General features: G+C 49.2%; 1 protein-coding gene across 2 annotated transcripts; it reads left to right on the top strand.

Annotated features, from left to right (window-relative positions):
- Window positions 1-5,295: 5,295 nt before the first annotated feature.
- Window positions 5,296-22,933, top strand: LOC120037286 (dihydrolipoyllysine-residue acetyltransferase component of pyruvate dehydrogenase complex, mitochondrial-like). 2 transcript variants are annotated; one of them, XM_038983454.1, is made up of 6 exons: window positions 5,297-5,539; window positions 5,632-6,317; window positions 6,879-6,997; window positions 7,082-7,244; window positions 7,368-7,504; window positions 21,990-22,933. In XM_038983454.1, exons 2-6 carry the CDS (start codon window positions 6,228-6,230, stop codon window positions 22,117-22,119), a joined length of 639 nt encoding a protein of 212 aa, XP_038839382.1. In that variant the 5' UTR covers window positions 5,297-5,539; window positions 5,632-6,227; the 3' UTR covers window positions 22,120-22,933. The 2 variants fall into 2 exon arrangements, with proteins under 2 accessions (XP_038839383.1, XP_038839382.1); XM_038983455.1 differs by lacking the exon at window positions 21,990-22,933 and adding an exon at window positions 7,580-7,661 and having other exon boundaries at window positions 5,296-6,317; window positions 7,368-7,442.
- The last annotated feature ends 30 nt before the right edge of the window (window positions 22,934-22,963 follow it).

Here is a 22,963-nt window from a genome sequence, read left to right as displayed (position 1 = left end):
GCTAGCGGAGGAGCTGACCTTTCCACTACGCTCTAGCGGAGGAACTGACCTTTCCACAGCGCGCTAGCGGAGGAACTGACCTTTCCACAGCGCGCCAGCGGAGGAACTGACCTTTCCACTACGCGCTAGCGGAGGAACTGACCTTTCCACAGCGCGCTAGCGGAGGAACTGACCTTTCCACAGCGCGCCAGCGGAGGAACTGACCTTTCCACAGCGCGCTAGCGGAGGAACTGACCTTTCCACAGCGCTCTAGCGGAGGAACTGACCTTTCCACTACGCGCCAGCGGAGGAACTGACCTTTCCACAGCGCGCTAGCGAGAACTGACCTTTCCACAACGCGCTAGCGGAGGAACTGACCTTTCCACAGCGCGCCAGCGGAGGAACTGACCTTTCCACTACGCGCTAGCGGAGGAACTGACCTTTCCACAACGCGCTAGCGGAGGAACTGACCTTTCCACTACGCGCTAGCGGAGGAACTGACCTTTCCACTACGCGCTAGCGGAGGAACTGACCTTTCCACAGCGCGCTAGCGGAGGAACTGACCTTTCCACCACGCGCTAGCGGAGGAACTGACCTTTCCACAACGCGCTAGCGGAGGAACTGACCTTTCCACAGCGCGCTAGCGGAGGAACTGACCTTTCCACAGCGCGCTAGCGGAGGAACTGACCTTTCCACAGCGCGCTAGCGGAGGAACTGACCTTTCCACAGCGCGCTAGCGGAGGAACTGACCTTTCCACAGCGCGCTAGCGGAGGAACTGACCTTTCCACAGCGCGCTAGCGGAGGAACTGACCTTTCCACAGCGCGCTAGCGGAGGAACTGACCTTTCCACAGCGCGCTAGCGGAGGAACTGACCTTTCCACAGCGCGCTAGCGGAGGAACTGACCTTTCCACAGCGCGCTAGCGGAGGAACTGACCTTTCCACAGCGCGCTAGCGGAGGAACTGACCTTTCCACAGCGCGCCAGCGGAGGAACTGACCTTTCCACAACGCGCCAGCGGAGGAACTGACCTTTCCACAGCGCGCTAGCGGAGGAACTGACCTTTCCACTACGCGCTAGCGGAGGAACTGACCTTTCCACAGCGCGCTAGCGGAGGAACTGACCTTTCCACAGCGCGCTAGCGGAGGAACTGACCTTTCCACAACGCGCTAGCGGAGGAACTGACCTTTCCACAGCGCTAGCGGAGGAACTGACCTTTCCACAACGCGCTAGCGGAGGAACTGACCTTTCCACAGCGCTAGCGGAGGAACTGACCTTTCCACCACGCGCTAGCGGAGGAACTGACCTTTCCACCACGCGCTAGCGGAGGAACTGACCTTTCCACCACGCGCTAGCGGAGGAACTGACCTTTCCACAGCGCTAGCGGAGGAACTGACCTTTCCACAGCGCGCTAGCGGAGGAACTGACCTTTCCACTACGCTCTAGCGGAGGAACTGACCTTTCCACAGCGCGCTAGCGGAGGAACTGACCTTTCCACTACGCGCCAGCGGAGGAACTGACCTTTCCACAGTGCGCTAGCGGAGGAACTGACCTTTCCACTACGCGCTAGCGGAGGAACTGACCTTTCCACTACGCGCTAGCGGAGGAACTGACCTTTCCACAGCGCGCCAGCGGAGGAACTGACCTTTCCACAGCGCGCCAGCGGAGGAACTGACCTTTCCACAGCGCTCTAGCGGAGGAACTGACCTTTCCACTACGCGCTAGCGGAGGAACTGACCTTTCCACAGCGCGCCAGCGGAGGAACTGACCTTTCCACTACGCGCTAGCGGAGGAACTGACCTTTCCACAGCGCGCTAGCGGAGGAACTGACCTTTCCGCGGCGCGCCAGCGGAGGAACTGACCTTTCCGCGGCGCGCCAGCGGAGGAACTGACCTTTCCACGGCGCGCTAGCGGAGGAACTGACCTTTCCACAGCGCGCTAGCGGAGGAACTGACCTTTCCACAGCGCTCTAGCGGAGGAACTGACCTTTCCACAGCGCGCTAGCGGAGGAACTGACCTTTCCACTACGCGCTAGCGGAGGAACTGACCTTTCCACAGCGCGCTAGCGGAGGAACTGACCTTTCCACTACGCGCTAGCGGAGGAACTGACCTTTCCACAACGCGCCAGCGGAGGAACTGACCTTTCCACAGCGCGCTAGCGGAGGAACTCACCTTTCCACAGCGCGCCAGCGGAGGAACTGACCTTTCCACAACGCGCCAGCGGAGGAACTGACCTTTCCACAGCGCGCCAGCGGAGGAACTGACCTTTCCACAACGCGCCAGCGGAGGAACTCACCTTTCCACAACGCGCCAGCGGAGGAACTGACCTTTCCACAGCGCTAGCGGAGGAACTGACCTTTCCACAGCGCGCCAGCGGAGGAACTGACCTTTCCACAGCGCGCCAGCGGAGGAACTGACCTTTCCACAGCGCGCTAGCGGAGGAACTGACCTTTCCACAACGCGCCAGCGGAGGAACTGACCTTTCCACAGCGCGCAAGCGGAGGAACTGACCTTTCCACAGCGCGCTAGCGGAGGAACTGACCTTTCCACTACGCGCCAGCGGAGGAACTGACCTTTCCACAGCGCGCTAGCGGAGGAACTGACCTTTCCACAGCGCGCCAGCGGAGGAACTGACCTTTCCACAGCGCTAGCGGAGGAACTGACCTTTCCACAACGCGCCAGCGGAGGAACTGACCTTTCCACAGCGCTAGCGGAGGAACTGACCTTTCCACAACGCTCTAGCGGAGGAACTGACCTTTCCACAGCGCTCTAGCGGAGGAACTGACCTTTCCACAGCGCTAGCGGAGGAACTGACCTTTCCACAACGCTCTAGCGGAGGAACTGACCTTTCCACAGCGCTCCAGCGGAGGAACTGACCTTTCCACAGCGCTCTAGCGGAGGAACTGACCTTTCCACTACGCGTAAGCGGAGGAACTGACCTTTCCACAGCGCTCTAGCGGAGGAACTGACCTTTCCACCACGCGCCAGCGGAGGAACTGACCTTTCCACCACGCGCCAGCGGAGGAACTCACCTTTCCACAACGCGCCAGCGGAGGAACTGACCTTTCCACAACGCGCCAGCGGAGGAACTGACCTTTCCACAGCGCGCTAGCGGAGGAACTGACCTTTCCACAACGCGCCAGCGGAGGAACTCACCTTTCCACAACGCGCCAGCGGAGGAACTGACCTTTCCACAACGCGCCAGCGGAGGAACTGACCTTTCCACAACGCGCCAGCGGAGGAACTGACCTTTCCACCACGCGCCAGCGGAGGAACTGACCTTTCCACCACGCGCCAGCGGAGGAACTGACCTTTCCACCACGCGCCAGCGGAGGAACTGACCTTTCCACTACGCGCTAGCGGAGGAACTGACCTTTCCACAACGCGCCAGCGGAGGAACTGACCTTTCCACCACGCGCCAGCGGAGGAACTGACCTTTCCACCACGCGCCAGCGGAGGAACTGACCTTTCCACCACGCGCCAGCGGAGGAACTGACCTTTCCACAACGCTCTAGCGGAGGAACTGACCTTTCCACAACGCGCCAGCGGAGGAACTGACCTTTCCACAGCGCGCTAGCGGAGGAACTGACCTTTCCACAGCGCGCTAGCGGAGGAACTGACCTTTCCACAGCGCGCCAGCGGAGGAACTGACCTTTCCACAGCGCGCTAGCGGAGGAACTGACCTTTCCACAGCGCGCCAGCGGAGGAACTGACCTTTCCACAGCGCGCTAGCGGAGGAACTGACCTTTCCACATCGCGCTAGCGGAGGAACTGACCTTTCCACAGCGCGCTAGCGGAGGAACTGACCTTTCCACAGCGCGCTAGCGGAGGAACTGACCTTTCCACAACGCGCTAGCGGAGGAACTGACCTTTCCACTACGCGCTAGCGGAGGAACTGACCTTTCCACAGCGCGCTAGCGGAGGAACTGACCTTTCCACTACGCGCTAGCGGAGGAGCTGACCTTTCCACAACGCTCTAGCGGAGGAACTGACCTTTCCGCGATGCGCTAGCGGAGGAACTGACCTTTCCACAGCGCGCCAGCGGAGGAACTGACCTTTCCACAGCGCGCCAGCGGAGGAACTGACCTTTCCACAGCGCGCTAGCGGAGGAACTGACCTTTCCGCGACGCGCTAGCGGAGGAACTGACCTTTCCGCGACGCGCTAGCGGAGGAACTGGCCTTTCCGCGGCGCGCCAGCGGAGGAACTGGCCTTTCCGCGGCGCGCCAGCGGAGGAACTTGCCTTTCCGCGGCGCGCCAGCGGAGGAACTGGCCTTTCCGCGGCGCGCCAGCGGAGGAACTGGCCTTTCCGCGGCGCGCCAGCGGAGGAACTGGCCTTTCCGCGGCGCGCCAGCGGAGGAACTGGCCTTTCCGCGGCGCGCCAGCGGAGGAACTGGCCTTTCCGCGGCGCGCCAGCGGAGGAACTGGCCTTTCCGCGGCGCGCCAGCGGAGGAACTGGCCTTTCCGCGGCGCGCCAGCGGAGGAACTGGCCTTTCCGCGGCGCGCCAGCGGAGGAACTGGCCTTTCCGCGGCGCGCCAGCGGAGGAACTGGCCTTTCCGCGGCGCGCCAGCGGAGGAACTGGCCTTTCCGCGGCGCGCCAGCGGAGGAACTGGCCTTTCCGCGGAGTGGCGTTACGTTCCAGAGAACGCATAGAGCCCCGAGTTGATTATCCCTTTTATACCATGGCTATAATTTAACACATTTACCACTAGAAATGGGTTCAAGTTGGCTAGATGGCTACAGTAGGAGCCGTGATAACCAAACAGACTCGCTAGATGGCTACAGTAGGAGCCGTGGTAACCAAACAGACTCGCTAGATGGCTACAGTAGGAGCCGTGGTAACCAAACAGACTCGCTAGATGGCTACAGTAGGAGCCGTGGTAACCAAACAGACTCGCTAGATGGCTACAGTAGGAGCCGTGGTAACCAAACAGACTCGCTAGATGGCTACAGTAGGAGCCGTGGTAACCAAACAGACTCGCTAGATGGCTACAGTAGGAGCCGTGGTAACCAAACAGACTCGCTAGATGGCTACAGTAGGAGCCGTGGTAACCAAACAGACTCGCTAGATATCTACAGTAGGAGCCGTGGTAACCAAACAGACTCGCTAGTTCAGCTACAGTAGGAGCCGTGGTAACCAAACAGACTCGCTAGATGGCTACAGTAGGAGCCGTGGTAACCAAACAGACTCGCTAGATGGCTACAGTAGGAGCCGTGGTAACCAAACAGACTCGCTAGTTTAGCTAACCAAACCATCATTCCTAGTTTGCTATTATGAAAATCGAATTTAACAATGCCAATGTTTTCAATTCGACTTTAGCTTTCAAAAGCTGCTCAAACATAGAACATGTAAGAATGAACTATAGCCATTGAATTCTACCGTTCTGATATACCCTGTGTTGTAGGGAAATAATGCACGCTCTAGAATGCCCTTCAAGCCAATCAGAAACAAGTATTCAACAATGTCATGGTATAAATATGAATTAGTCAACGTTATATCTGACTGGAGGAGGACGGGGTGTGGCATGTGACTTTAATGTCAGGTGTTCTTGTTGTTACCTAGGTGATATTGTTCTTGTTGTTACCTAGGTGATAGCCCAGAGGTTGATGCAGTCTAAACAGACCATTCCCCACTACTACCTGTCTGTTACCTAGGTGATATTGTTCTTGTTGTTACCTAGGTGATAGCCCAGAGGTTGATGCAGTCTAAACAGACCATTCCCCACGACTACCTGTCTGTTACCTAGGTGATATTGTTCTTGTTGTTACCTAGGTGATAGCCCAGAGGTTGATGCAGTCTAAACAGACCATTCCCCACTACTACCTGTCTGTTACCTAGGTGATATTGTTCTTGTTGTTACCTAGGTGATAGCCCAGAGGTTGATGCAGTCCAAACAGACCATTCCCCACTACTACCTGTCTGTTACCTAGGTGATATTGTTCTTGTTGTTACCTAGGTGATAGCCCAGAGGTTGATGCAGTCCAAACAGACCATTCCCCACTACTACCTGTCTGTTACCTAGGTGATATTGTTCTTGTTGTTACCTAGGTGATAGCCCAGAGGTTGATGCAGTCCAAACAGACCATTCCCCACTACTACCTGTCTGTTACCTAGGTGATATTGTTCTTGTTGTTACCTAGGTGATAGCCCAGAGGTTGATGCAGTCTAAACAGACCATTCCCCACGACTACCTGTCTGTTACCTAGGTGATATTGTTCTTGTTGTTACCTAGGTGATAGCCCAGAGGTTGATGCAGTCCAAACAGACCATTCCCCACTACTACCTGTCTGTTGACGTCAACATGGACCACGTCCTAGAACTACGCATGGAGCTCAACGCTGTGAGTCTGTCTGTCGTCTGTCTCTCTGGCTGTCTGTCTGTCATCTGTCTCTCTGGCTGTCTGTCTGTCGTCTGTCTCTCTCTGGCTGTCTGTCTGTCTCTCTGGCTGTCTGTCTGTCGTCTGGCTGGCTGGCTGGCTGGCTGTCTCTCTGTCTGTCGTCTGGCTGGCTGTCTGTCTGGCTGTCTCTCTGGCTGTCTGTCTGTCATCTGGCTGGCTGTCTCTCTGTCTGTCTGTCGTCTGGCTGTCTGGCTGTCTGTCTGTCGTCTGGCTGTCTGTCTGTCGTCTGGCTGTCTCTCTGTCTGTCGTCTGTCTGGCTGTCTCTCTGGCTGTCGTCTGGCTGGCTGTCTCTCTGGCTGTCTCTCTGTCTGGCTGGCTGTCTCTCTGTCTGTCTGTATCTCTGGCTGGCTGTCTGTCGTCTGGCTGGCTGTCTCTGTCTGTCTGTCGTCTGGCTGGCTGTCTCTCTGTCTGTCTGTCTCTTTGGCTGTCTCTCTGTGAGTCTGTCTGTAACCTCTCCCCCCTCTCTCTCTCTTTTCGACCTCTCTCTCCCACCCTCCCTCCTAGGAGGTAAAGGCCCAGAACATCAAGCTGAGTGTGAATGATTTCATCATTAAAGCCAGCGCTCTGGCCTGCCTTAAGGTCCCTGAAGCCAACTCCTCATGGCTCGACTCTGTTATCCGACAGTGAGTACACACACTGACACCATGCTAAAACACATTTTTTCAATAGGTCAGGTTTAACCTGTGTGTGTGTGTGTGTGTGTGTAGGAACCATGTGGTGGACGTGAGTGTGGCGGTGAGTACACCCAACGGTCTGATAACGCCCATCGTGTTCAACGCCCACACCAAAGGACTGGCTGCTATCAGCTCTGATGTCTCAGCCCTGGCTGCCAAGGCCCGCGACGGGAAACTGCAGCCGCATGAGTTCCAGGTAACTACAGATTATACACACACACACACACACACACACACACACACACACACACACACACACACAACATTAGTTGGTCCCACAGGTTCCAGGAGTTGAATCCTCTAAAACTGTGTGTTTCAGGGAGGCACGTTTACCATCTCTAACCTGGGAATGTTTGGCGTCAAGAACTTCTCAGCGATCATCAACCCTCCCCAGGCCTGTATACTGGCAGTAGGGGGCTCGGAGAAGAGACTGCTGCCCGCTGACAATGAGAAAGGGTAACTACACTACCACTATACTATACTACTACTACTACTATAGCTACACTATACTAGACTGTAGTACTACCCCAGGCCTGTATACTGGCAGTAGGGGGCTCGGAGAAGAGACTGCTGCCCGCTGACAATGAGAAAGGGTAACTACACTACCACTATACTATACTACTACTACTACTATAGCTACACTATACTAGACTGTAGTACTACCCCAGGCCTGTATACTGGCAGTAGGGGGCTCGGAGAAGAGACTGCTGCCTGCTGACAATGAGAAAGGGTAACTACACTACCACTATACTACTACTGTAACTACACTATACTAGACTGTAGTACTACCCCAGGCCTGTATACTGGCAGTAGGGGGCTCAGAGAAGAGACTGCTGCCTGCTGACAATGAGAAAGGGTAACTACACTACCACTATACTACTACTGTAACTACACTATACTAGACTGTAGTACTACCCCAGGCCTGTATACTGGCAGTAGGGGGCTCAGAGAAGAGACTGCTGCCCGCTGACAATGAGAAAGGGTAACTACACTACCACTATACTATACTACTACTACTACTATAACTACACTATACTAGACTGTAGTACTACCCCAGGCCTGTATACTGGCAGTAGGGGGCTCGGAGAAGAGACTGCTGCCCGCTGACAATGAGAAAGGGTAACTACACTACCACTATACTATACTACTACTACTACTGTAACTACACTATACTAGACTGTAGTATTACCCCAGGCCTGTATACTGGCAGTAGGGGGCTCGGAGAAGAGACTGCTGCCTGCTGACAATGAGAAAGGGTAACTACACTAGGACATACAGAGTATATGCTGTACTCCATCTACAGTATACTACCTCTACACATACAGCGTATTCAGACCCCTTGACTTCTTCCACATTTTGTTACGTTACAGCCTCATTCTAAAATGGATTTGTATCTGTATTTATTTAATCCATCTACACACAATACCCCATAATGACATCACAATACCCCATAATGACATCACAATACCCCATAATGACATCACCATACCCCATAATGACATCACCATACCCCATAATGACATCACCATACCCCATAATGACATCACCATACCCCATAATGACATCACCATACCCCGTAATGACATCACCATACCCCGTAATGACATCACCATACCCCGTAATGACATCACCATACCCCATAATGACATCACCATACCCCATAATGACATCACCATACCCCATAATGACATCACCATACCCCATAATGACATCACCATACCCCATAATGACATCACCATACCCCATAATGACATCACACTACCCCATAATGACAAAGCAAAAACAGGTTATTTGAAGTTTTTGCATATGTATTAAAGTTATACAGAAATACCTTATTTACATAAGTATTCAGACCATTTGCTATGAGACTGGAAATTGAGCTCAGGAGCATCCTGTTTCCATTGATCATCCTTGAGATCAAGTCAAAAATCTACATCAAATTGTATTTGTTACATGCGCCTAATACAACCTTAGTTAAATACTTACTTACAAGCCCTTAACCAAAAATGCTTTAAGAAGTTAACACATATATATATATATATTTTTTTTTTTTCTTAAGTAAAAAATAGGAAGTAAAAGTAGGAAATTTGAAGTAACAATTAACCAGCAGCAGTAAAATAACAAGCTAGACTATATACAGGGGGGTACCGGTACAGAGTCAATGTGGAGACTATATACAGGGGGGTACCGGTACAGAGTCAATGTGGAGGCTATATACAGGGTGTTACGGTACAGAGTCAATGTGGAGGCTATATACAGGGTGTTACGGTACAGAGTCAATGTGGAGGCTATATACAGGGTGTTACGGTACAGAGTCAATGTGGAGACTATATACAGGGGGGTACCGGTACAGAGTCAATGTGGAGGCTATATACAGGGGGTACCGGTACAGAGTCAATGTGGAGGCTATATACAGGGGGTACCGGTACAGAGTCAATGTGGAGGCTATATACAGGGTGTTACGGTACAGAGTCAATGTGGAGGCTATATACAGGGGGGTACTGGTACAGAGTCAATGTGGAGGCTATATACAGGGGGTACCGGTACAGAGTCAATGTGGAGGCTATATACAGGGGGTACCGGTACCGAGTCAATGTGGAGGCTATATACAGGGGGTACCGGTACAGAGTCAATGTGGAGGCTATATACAGGGTGTTACGGTACAGAGTCAATGTGGAGGCTATGTACAGGGGGTACCGGTACAGAGTCAATGTGGAGGCTATATACAGGGGGTACTGGTACAGAGTCAATGTGGAGGCTATATACAGGGGGTACCGGTACAGAGTCAATGTGGAGGCTATATACAGGGGGTACAGGTACAGTCAATGTGGAGGCTATATACAGGTGGTACCGGTACAATGTGGAGGCTATATACAGGGGGTACCGGTACAGAGTCAATGTGGAGACTATATACAGGGGGTACCGGTACAGAGTCAAAGTGTGGGGGCACCGGTTAGTTGAGATAATATGTACATGTAGGTAGAGTTAAAGTGACTATGCATAGATTATAAACAGAGCGTAGCAGCGGCGTAAAAGAGGGGTCTGGGTTGCCCTTTGATTAGCTGTTCAGGAGTCTTATGGCTTGGGGGTAGAAGCTGTTAAGACTTTTAGACCTTAGCTTGGCGCTCCGGTGTCGCTTGCCGTGCGGTAGCAGAGAGAACAGTTTATGAATAAGGTGGCTGGAGTCTTTGACAATTTTGGGGGGGTCTTCCTCTGACACCGCCTGGTAGAGGTCCTGGATGGCAGGAAGCTTGGCCCCAGTGATGTACTGGGCCGTACGCGCACTCCCCTCTGTAGTGCCTTGCGGTCGGAGGCCGAGCAGTTGCCATACCAGGAAGTGATGCAACCCGTCAGGATGCGCTCGATGGTGCAGCTGTAGAACCTTTTGAGGATCTGAGGACCCATGCCAAATCTTTTCAGTCTCCTGAAGGGGAATAGGTTTTGTCATGCCCTCTTCACGACTGTCTTCGTGTGTTTGGACCATGATCGTTTTTTTGGTGATGTGGACACCAAGGAACTTGAAGTTCTCAACCTGCTTCACTACAGCCCCGTCGATGAGAATGGGGGCGTGCTCGGTCCTCCTTTTCCTGTAGTCCACAATCATCTCCTTTGTCTTGATTACTTTGAGGGAGAGGTTGTTGTCCTGGCAGCACACGACCAGGTTTCTGACCTCCTCCCTATAGGCTGTCTTGTCGGTGATCAGGCCTACCACTGTTCTGTCATCGGCAAACTTGATGATGGTGTTGGAGTCGTACCTGGCCGTGCAGTCATGAGTGAACATGGAGTACAGGAGGGGACTGAGCACGTACCCCTGAGGGGCCCCCGTGTTGAGGGTCAGCGTGGCGGATATGTTGTTACCTACCCTTACCACCTGGGGTCGGCCCGTCAGGAAGTCCAGGATCCAGTTGCAGAGGGAGGTGTTTAGTCCCAGGGTCCTTAGTTTAGTGATGAGCTTTGAGGGCACTATGGTGTTGAACGCTGAGCTGTAGTCAATGATTAGCATGCTCATGTAGGTGTTCCTTTTGTCCAGGTGGGAAAGGGCAGTGTGGAGTGCAATAGAGATTGCATCATCTGTGGATCTGTTGGGACATATGCAAATTGGAGTGGGTCTAGGGTCTCTGGGATAATGGTGTTGATGTGAGCCATGACCAGCCTTTCAAAGCACTTCATGGCTACCGACGTGAGTGCTACGGGTCGGTAGTCATTTAGGCAGATTACCTAAGTGTTCTTGGACACAGTGACTATGGTGGTCTGCTTGAAACACGTTGGTATTACAGACTCGGTCAGAGACAGGTTGAAAATGTCAGCGAAGACACTTGCCAGTTGGTCAGTGCATGCATGTAGTACACGTCCTGGTAATCCGTCTGGCCCTGCGGCCTACCACTACCACCACCATCACCACCATCACTACCACCACCATCACTACCATCACTACCATCACTACTACCACCACCACCATCACTACCACCACCACTACCACCACCACCACCATCACACCACCATCACTACCACCACCATCACTACCACCACCATCACTACCACTACCACTACCATCACTACCACCATCATCACTACTACCACCATCATCACTACCACCACCACCATCACTACCACCACCATCACTACCACCACCATCATCACTACCACCACCATCACTACTACCACCACCATCACTACCACCACCATCACTACCACCACCATCACTACCTCATCATCACTACCATCATCATCACTACCACCACCATCACTACCACCACCACTACCAATACCACTACCACCACCATCACTACCACCACCACTACCAATACCACTACCACCACCATCACTACCACCACCACTACCAATACCACTACCACCACCATCACTACCACCACCATCACTACTACCACCACCATCACTACCACCACCATCACCACCATCACTACTACCACCACCATCACTACTACCACCACCATCACTACTACCACCACCATCACTACTACCACCATCATCACTACTACCACCATCATCACTACCACCATCATCATCACTACCACCACCATCATCACTACCACCACCATCATCACTACTACCACCATCATCACTACCACCACCATCACTACCACCACCATCATCACTACCACCACCATCACTACCACCACCATCATCACTACCACCACCATCATCACTACCACCACCATCACTACCATCACCACCATCACTACCACCACCACCATCACTACCACCACCATCACTACCATCACCACCACCACCATCGCTACCACCACCACCATCGCTACCACCACCACCATCACCACCACCATCACTACCACCACCACCATCACTACCACCACCACCATCACTACCACCACCATCATCACTACCACTACCACTACCATCACTACCACCACCACCACTACCACCACTATCACTATCATCACTACCACCACCATCACTACCATCACTACCACTACCACCACCATCACTACCACTACCACCACCATCACTACCACCACCATCACTACCACCACCATCACCATCACTACCACCACTATCACTACCACCACCATCACTACCACCACCATCACTACCACCACCATCACTACCACTACCACCACCATCACTACCACTACCACCACCATCACTACCACCACCATCACTACCACTACCACCACCATCACTACCACTACCACCACCATCACTACCACTACCACCACCATCACTACCACTACCACCACCATCACTACCACTACCACCACCATCACTACCACTACCACCACCATCACTACCACTACCACCACCACCACGACCACTACCACCACCACCACGACCACCACCACCACTACCACTACCACCATCACACCACCATCACTACCACCACCATCATACCACCACCATCACACCACCATCACCACCACCACCATCACCACCACCACCATCACTACCACCACCACCACACCACCATCACTACCACCACCATCACCACCACCACCATCACTACCACCACCATCACTACCACCACCATCACCACCACCACCATCACCACCACCACCATCACTACCACCACCATCACTACCACCACCATCACTACCACCACCATCACTATCACCACTATCACTATCATCACCACCACCACCACCACTACCACCACTACCACCATCACACCACCACCATCACTACCACCACCATCACACTACCACCACCACCACTACCACCACCACCACTACCACCACCACCACTACCACCACCATCACACCACCACCATCACACCAACACCATCACACCACCACCATCACACCAACACCATCACACCACCACCACCACCACCATCACTACCACCACCATCACTACCACCACCATCACTACCACCACCATCACTATCACCACCATCACTACCACTATCACTACCATCACTACCACCACCATCACTACCACCACCATCATCACTACCACCACCATCACTACCACTACCACCACCATCACTACCACCACCATCACTACCACCACCATCACTACCACCATCATCACTATCACTACCATCACTACCACCACCACTACCACTATCACTACCATCACTACCACCACCATCACTACCACCACCATCACTACCACCACCATCACTACCACCATCACTACCACCACCATCACTACCAGAGAGGGGGTTCTACTGACCTGGGTGTGGCTAGTGAGACAGAGAGGGGGTTCTACTGACCTGGGTGTGGCTAGGGAGACAGAGAGGGGATTCTACTGACCTGGGTGTGGCTAGTGAGACAGAGAGGGGGTTCTACTGACCTGGGTGTAGCTAGTGAGACAGAGAGGGGGTTCTACTGACCTGGGTGTGGCTAGTGAGACAGAGAGGGGGTTCTACTGACCTGGGTGTGGCTAGTGAGACAGAGAGGGGGTTCTACTGACCTGGGTGTGGCTAGTGAGACAGAGAGGGGGTTCTACTGACCTGGGTGTGGCTAGTGAGACAGAGGGGGTTCTACTGACCTGGGTGTGGCTAGTGAGACAGAGAGGGGGTTCTACTGACCTGGGTGTGGCTAGTGAGACAGAGAGGGGGTTCTACTGACCTGGGTGTGGCTAGTGAGACAGAGAGGGGGTTCTACTGACCTGGGTGTGGCTAGTGAGACAGAGAGGGGGTTCTACTGACCTGGGTGTGGCTAGTGAGACAGAGAGGGGGTTCTACTGACCTGGGTGTTTAGTGAAATTGAACTCAGCTTTCCAAAAACATGTGATTAACCAGTAAATTCATGATTTAACAAGGGGGGAGCAATTACTTTGTCACATAGGGCCATGAAGGTTCGGATAGCTTTTTTCCCTTTAATAAATACAATCATCACTTAACTGCATTTTGCGTTTTCTTTGTCTAATATTAACATTTGTTTGATCTGAAACATTTAAGTGTGATGTGCAAAAAAATAAGAAATCAGGAAGGGGGGAAATACTTTTTCACAGCACTGTACTTTACTATGCTAGACTGCACTGTACTTTACTATGCTAGACTGCACTGTCCTTTACTATGCTAGACTGCACTGTACTTTACTATGCTAGACTACACTGTACTTTACTATGCTAGACTGCACTGTACTTTACTATGCTAGACTGCACTGTACTTTACTATGCTAGACTACACTGTACTTTACTATGCTAGACTGCACTGTACTTTACTATGCTAGACTGCACTGTACTTTACTATGCTAGACTACACTGTACTTTACTATGCTAGACTACACTTTACTTTACTATGCTAGACTGCACTGTACTTTACTAGGCTAGACTGCACTGTACTTTACTAGGCTAGACTGCACTGTACTTTACTATGCTAGACTGCACTGTACTTTACTAGGCTAGACTGCACTGTACTTTACTATGCTAGACTACACTGTACTTTACTATGCTAGACTACACTGTACTTTACTATGCTAGACTGCACTGTACTTTACTATGCTAGACTGCACTGTACTTTACTATGCTAGACTGCACTGTACTTTACTATGCTAGACTGCACTGTACTTTACTATGCTAGACTGCACTGTACTTTACTAGGCTAGACTGCACTGTACTTTACTAGGCTAGACTGCACTGTACTTTACTATGCTAGACTGCACTGTACTTTACTATGCTAGACTGCACTGTACTTTACTAGGCTAGACTGCACTGTACTTTACTATGCTAGACTGCACTGTACTTTACTATGCTAGACTACACTGTACTTTACTATGCTAGACTGCACTGTACTTTACTATGCTAGACTACACTGTACTTTACTATGCTAGACTGCACTGTACTTTACTATGCTAGACTGCACTGTACTTTACTATGCTAGACTGCACTGTACTTTACTATGCTAGACTACACTGTACTTTACTATGCTAGACTGCACTGTACTTTACTATGCTAGACTACACTGTACTTTACTATGCTAGACTGCACTGTACTTTACTATGCTAGACTGCACTGTACTTTACTATGCTAGACTGCACTGTACTTTACTATGCTAGACTACACTGTACTTTACTATGCTAGACTACACTGTACTTTACTATGCTAGACTGCACTGTACTTTACTATGCTAGACTGCACTGTACTTTACTATGCTAGACTGCACTGTACTTTACTATGCTAGACTGCACTGTACTTTACTATGCTAGACTGCACTGTCCTTTACTATGCTAGACTGCACTGTACTTTACTATGCTAGACTACACTGTACTTTACTATGCTAGACTACACTGTACTTTACTATGCTAGACTACACTGTACTTTACTATGCTAGACTGCACTGTACTTTACTATGCTAGACTGCACTGTACTTTACTATGCTAGACTGCACTGTACTTTACTATGCTAGACTACACTGTACTTTACTATGCTAGACTACACTGTACTTTACTATGCTAGACTACACTGTACTTTACTATGCTAGACTCCACTGTACTTTACTATGCTAGACTACACTGTACTTTACTATGCTAGACTGCACTGTACTTTACTATGCTAGACTACACTGTACTTTACTATGCTAGACTGCACTGTACTTTACTATGCTAGACTGCACTGTACTTTACTATGCTAGACTACACTGTACTTTACTATGCTAGACTGCACTGTACTTTACTATGCTAGACTGCACTGTACTTTACTATGCTAGACTGCACTGTACTTTACTATGCTAGACTGCACTGTCCTTTACTATGCTAGACTGCACTGTACTTTACTATGCTAGACTGCACTGTACTTTACTATGCTAGACTACACTGTACTTTACTATGCTAGACTGCACTGTCCTTTACTATGCTAGACTACACTGTACTTTACTATGCTAGACTCCACTGTACTTTACTATGCTAGACTGCACTGTACTTTACTATGCTAGACTGCACTGTACTTTACTATGCTAGACTGCACTGTACTTTACTATGCTAGACTGCACTGTACTTTACTATGCTAGACTGCACTGTCCTTTACTATGCTAGACTGCACTGTACTTTACTATGCTAGACTGCACTGTACTTTACTATGCTAGACTGCACTGTACTTTACTATGCTAGACTGCACTGTACTTTACTATGCTAGACTGCACTGTACTTTACTATGCTAGACTGCACTGTACTTTACTATGCTAGACTGCACTATTTACTATGCTAGACTCCACTGTACTTTACTATGCTAGACTGCACTGTACTTTACTATGCTAGACTCCACTGTACTTTACTATGCTAGACTGCACTGTACTTTACTATGCTAGACTACACTGTACTTTACTATGCTAGACTACACTGTACTTTACTATGCTAGACTGCACTGTACTTTACTATGCTAGACTCCACTGTACTTTACTATGCTAGACTGCACTGTACTTTACTATGCTAGACTGCACTGTACTTTACTATGCTAGACTACACTGTACTTTACTATGCTAGACTGCACTGTACTTTACTATGCTAGACTGCACTGTACTTTACTATGCTAGACTGCACTGTACTTTACTATGCTAGACTGCACTGTACTTTACTATGCTAGACTACACTGTACTTTACTAGGCTAGACTGCACTGTACTTTACTATGCTAGACTACACTGTACTTTACTAGGCTAGACTGCACTGTACTTTACTATGCTAGACTGCACTGTACTTTACTAGGCTAGACTGCACTGTACTTTACTAGGCTAGACTGCACTGTACTTTACTATGCTAGACTACACTGTACTTTACTATGCTAGACTGCACTGTACTTTACTATGCTAGACTGCACTGTACTTTACTATGCTAGACTGCACTGTACTTTACTATGCTAGACTGCACTGTACTTTACTATGCTAGACTGCACTGTACTTTACTATGCTAGACTGCACTGTACTTTACTATGCTAGACTGCACTGTACTTTACTATGCTAGACTGCACTGTACTTTACTATGCTAGACTGCACTGTACTTTACTATGCTAGACTGCACTGTACTTTACTAGGCTAGACTGCACTGTACTTTACTAGGCTAGACTGCACTGTACTTTACTAGGCTAGACTGCACTGTACTTTACTAGGCTAGACTGTACTGTACTTTACTAGGCTAGACTGCACTGTACTTTACTAGGCTAGACTGCACTGTACTTTACTAGGCTAGACTGCACTGTACTTTACTAGGCTAGACTGCACTGTACTTTACTAGGCTAGACTGCACTGTACTTTACTAGGCTAGACTGCACTGTACTTTACTAGGCTAGACTGCACTGTACTTTACTAGGCTAGACTGCACTGTACTTTACTAGGCTAGACTGCACTGTACTTTACTAGGCTAGACTGCACTGTACTTTACTAGGCTAGACTGCACTGTACTTTACTATGCTAGACTGCACTGTACTTTACTATGCTAGACTGCACTGTACTTTACTATGCTAGACTGCACTGTACTTTACTATGCTAGACTGCACTGTACTTTACTATGCTAGACTGCACTGTACTTTACTATGCTAGACTGCACTGTACTTTACTATGCTAGACTGCACTGTACTTTACTATGCTAGACTGCACTGTACTTTACTATGCTAGACTGCACTGTACTTTACTATGCTAGACTGCACTGTACTTTACTATGCTAGACTGCACTGTACTTTACTATGCTAGACTGCACTGTACTTTACTATGCTAGACTGCACTGTACTTTACTATGCTAGACTGCACTGTACTTTACTATGCTAGACTGCACTGTACTTTACTATGCTAGACTGCACTGTACTTTACTATGCTAGACTGCACTGTACTTTACTATGCTAGACTGCACTGTACTTTACTATGCTAGACTGCACTGTACTTTACTATGCTAGACTGCACTGTACTTTACTATGCTAGACTGCACTGTACTTTACTATGCTAGACTGCACTGTACTTTACTATGCTAGACTGCACTGTACTTTACTATGCTAGACTGCACTGTACTTTACTATGCTAGACTGCACTGTACTTTACTATGCTAGACTGCACTGTACTTTACTATGCTAGACTGCACTGTACTTTACTATGCTAGACTGCACTGTACTTTACTATGCTAGACTGCACTGTACTTTACTATGCTAGACTGCACTGTACTTTACTATGCTAGACTGCACTGTACTTTACTATGCTAGACTGCACTGTACTTTACTATGCTAGACTGCACTGTACTTTACTATGCTAGACTGCACTGTACTTTACTATGCTAGACTGCACTGTACTTTACTATGCTAGACTGCACTGTACTTTACTATGCTAGACTGCACTGTACTTTACTATGCTAGACTGCACTGTACTTTACTATGCTAGACTGCACTGTACTTTACTATGCTAGACTGCACTGTACTTTACTATGCTAGACTGCACTGTACTTACTATGCTAGACTGCACTGTACTTACTATGCTAGACTGCACTGTACTTTACTATGCTAGACTGCACTGTACTTTACTATGCTAGACTGCACTGTACTTTACTATGCTAGACTGCACTGTACTTTACTAGGCTAGACTGCACTGTACTTTACTAGGCTAGACTGCACTGTACTTTACTATGCTAGACTGCACTGTACTTTACTAGGCTAGACTGCACTGTACTTTACTAGGCTAGACTGCACTGTACTTTACTAGGCTAGACTGCACTGTACTTTACTAGGCTAGACTGCACTGTACTTTACTAGGCTAGACTGCACTGTACTTTACTAGGCTAGACTGCACTGTACTTTACTAGGCTAGACTGCACTGTACTTTACTAGGCTAGACTGCACTGTACTTTACTAGGCTAGACTGCACTGTACTTTACTAGGCTAGACTCCACTGTACTTTACTAGGCTAGACTCCACTGTACTTTACTAGGCTAGACTCCACTGTACTTTACTAGGCTAGACTCCACTGTACTTTACTAGGCTAGACTCCACTGTACTTTACTAGGCTAGACTCCACTGTACTTTACTAGGCTAGACTGCACTGTACTTTACTAGGCTAGACTGCACTGTACTTTACTAGGCTAGACTGCACTGTACTTTACTAGGCTAGACTGCACTGTACTTTACTAGGCTAGACTGCACTGTACTTTACTAGGCTAGACTGCACTGTACTTTACTAGGCTAGACTGCACTGTACTTTACTAGGCTAGACTGCACTGTACTTTACTAGGCTAGACTCCACTGTACTTTACTATGCTAGACTGCACTGTACTTTACTATGCTAGACTGCACTGTACTTTACTATGCTAGACTGCACTGTACTTTACTATGCTAGACTGCACTGTACTTTACTATGCTAGACTGCACTGTACTTTACTATGCTAGACTGCACTGTACTTTACTATGCTAGACTGCACTGTACTTTACTATGCTAGACTGCACTGTACTTTACTATGCTAGACTGCACTGTACTTTACTATGCTAGACTGCACTGTACTTTACTATGCTAGACTGCACTGTACTTTACTATGCGAGACTGCACTGTACTTTACTATGCGAGACTGCACTGTACTTTACTATGCGAGACTGCACTGTACTTTACTATGCGAGACTGCACTGTACTTTACTAGGCGAGACTGCACTGTACTTTACTAGGCGAGACTGCACTGTACTTTACTAGGCGAGACTGCACTGTACTTTACTAGGCGAGACTGCACTGTACTTTACTAGGCGAGACTGCACTGTACTTTACTAGGCGAGACTGCACTGTACTTTACTAGGCGAGACTGCACTGTACTTTACTAGGCGAGACTGCACTGTACTTTACTAGGCGAGACTGCACTGTACTTTACTAGGCGAGACTGCACTGTACTTTACTAGGCGAGACTGCACTGTACTTTACTAGGCGAGACTGCACTGTACTTTACTAGGCGAGACTGCACTGTACTTTACTAGGCGAGACTGCACTGTACTTTACTAGGCGAGACTGCACTGTACTTTACTAGGCGAGACTGCACTGTACTTTACTAGGCGAGACTGCACTGTACTTTACTAGGCGAGACTGCACTGTACTTTACTAGGCGAGACTGCACTGTACTTTACTAGGCGAGACTGCACTGTACTTTACTAGGCGAGACTGCACTGTACTTTACTAGGCGAGACTGCACTGTACTTTACTAGGCGAGACTGCACTGTACTTTACTAGGCGAGACTGCACTGTACTTTACTAGGCGAGACTGCACTGTACTTTACTAGGCGAGACTGCACTGTACTTTACTAGGCGAGACTGCACTGTACTTTACTAGGCGAGACTGCACTGTACTTTACTAGGCTAGACTGCACTGTACTTTACTAGGCTAGACTGCACTGTACTTTACTAGGCTAGACTGCACTGTACTTTACTAGGCTAGACTGCACTGTACTTTACTAGGCTAGACTGCACTGTACTTTACTAGGCTAGACTGCACTGTACTTTACTAGGCTAGACTGCACTGTACTTTACTAGGCTAGACTGCACTGTACTTTACTAGGCTAGACTGCACTGTACTTTACTAGGCTAGACTGCACTGTACTTTACTAGGCTAGACTGCACTGTACTTTACTAGGCTAGACTCCACTGTACTTTACTATGCTAGACTCCACTGTACTTTACTAGGCTAGACTCCACTGTACTTTACTATGCTAGACTCCACTGTACTTTACTATGCTAGACTCCACTGTACTTTACTAGGCTAGACTCCACTGTACTTTACTAGGCTAGACTCCACTGTACTTTACTAGGCTAGACTCCACTGTACTTTACTAGGCTAGACTCCACTGTACTTTACTAGGCTAGACTCCACTGTACTTTACTAGGCTAGACTCCACTGTACTTTACTAGGCTAGACTGCACTGTACTTTACTAGGCTAGACTGCACTGTACTTTACTAGGCTAGACTGCACTGTACTTTACTAGGCTAGACTGCACTGTACTTTACTAGGCTAGACTGCACTGTACTTTACTAGGCTAGACTGCACTGTACTTTACTAGGCTAGACTGCACTGTACTTTACTAGGCTAGACTGCACTGTACTTTACTAGGCTAGACTGCACTGTACTTTACTAGGCTAGACTGCACTGTACTTTACTAGGCTAGACTGCACTGTACTTTACTAGGCTAGACTGCACTGTACTTTACTAGGCTAGACTGCACTGTACTTTACTAGGCTAGACTGCACTGTACTTTACTAGGCTAGACTGCACTGTACTTTACTAGGCTAGACTGCACTGTACTACAATGGTCAATATAAGGGGTGTCAAACTAATGGTTTCAGCACCACCAGAGATGCAGTAGGCCTGGTTGACGAGACACTGGTTAGATTGACAGGTTGAAGCGATGGTGTCCTCATTGACATGATTTAATGTGATTTCATAATGTGACGTCATGATATTGACGGGTTAGGGACAGGGCTTTTAAAACTAATGGTGATCATACTGTGCTCTGTCGTGTGTGTGTGTGTGTGTGTGTGTGTGTGTGTGTGTGTGTGTGTGTGTGTGTGTGTGTGTGTGTAGGTTTGACGTGGCCAGCATGATGTCGGTGACGTTGAGTTGTGACCATCGCGTGGTGGACGGAGCGATCGGCGCTCAGTGGCTCGCAGAGTTCAGGAAGTTCCTGGAGAAGCCTGTCACCATGCTGCTCTGATTGGACAACGCTCTCACCAGGCCATGCTGTGGTTGGCTGCAGCCGTCGGCAAGCTGATCTGATTGGTGGAAACCTTTTCATCATGCTTCTGTGATTAGCTGGCCCACCACACGGACACTCCCCCTTAAAGGGGTGAGGCAGGACTCACTCCCCTCCCAGAGTATAACACCCCTCTCCAGCTCTCTTTATTTATTGCGACCAGGTAGTTAGTTTAGACCAGAGTCCATAATGTCACTCATGTTTATAAAGGGAACTGTTACAGACGCTGTGTGTGTACCCAGAGTATTGGAGATTATGTTAAAAGCCAAGTAAGATGGAGAATGCCCCCTAGACTCACTCACATGCCCACTGCAGACCACCCCAGCTCCTCTGAGGCACCATATGTTGTGTATGTGAACACATTGACAGGTCTGCAGTTCTGCTGGTTGTATGTTCTCCCTTGTAGTTTGTTCATTGATTGATTGGCCAGAGTTCACTCACCTATATCAAGTCTTTAGATGGGAACCAAGCCAACCGGCCATGCTGCTTATCTCCAGGTGTGGAGCTGATCTATTGGTACCTTCTATAATGCTGTAGGATTGGTGGAATCTTCATTTACAGAGTAGGTGGGGCTTTATTTATGACATCACTCCTGTCTAAGCTCTCGGCCAATCCCCTTCTTCCCCAGGACATGTTCTTGTTTTCTAACCCTTGATAAAGAACATTCTATTTACATGACATCATCTATAAACAAGTGAAACGCACAAAGATGTGAAGCTGGATATATGGTTTCCGTGGAAATGACTGCTGAATAAATGTAAATGAGTCAAAATGAGCTACTATGGTGCTGTTGTGGAGAGTCACA

The sequence above is a fragment of the Salvelinus namaycush genome, unplaced genomic scaffold, assembly GCF_016432855.1.
Source record: "Salvelinus namaycush isolate Seneca unplaced genomic scaffold, SaNama_1.0 Scaffold1670, whole genome shotgun sequence".
NCBI lineage: Eukaryota > Metazoa > Chordata > Actinopteri > Salmoniformes > Salmonidae > Salvelinus > Salvelinus namaycush.
Note: the sequence above shows the minus strand (reverse complement) of the source record. Positions and strands in the feature narration are given on the sequence as shown.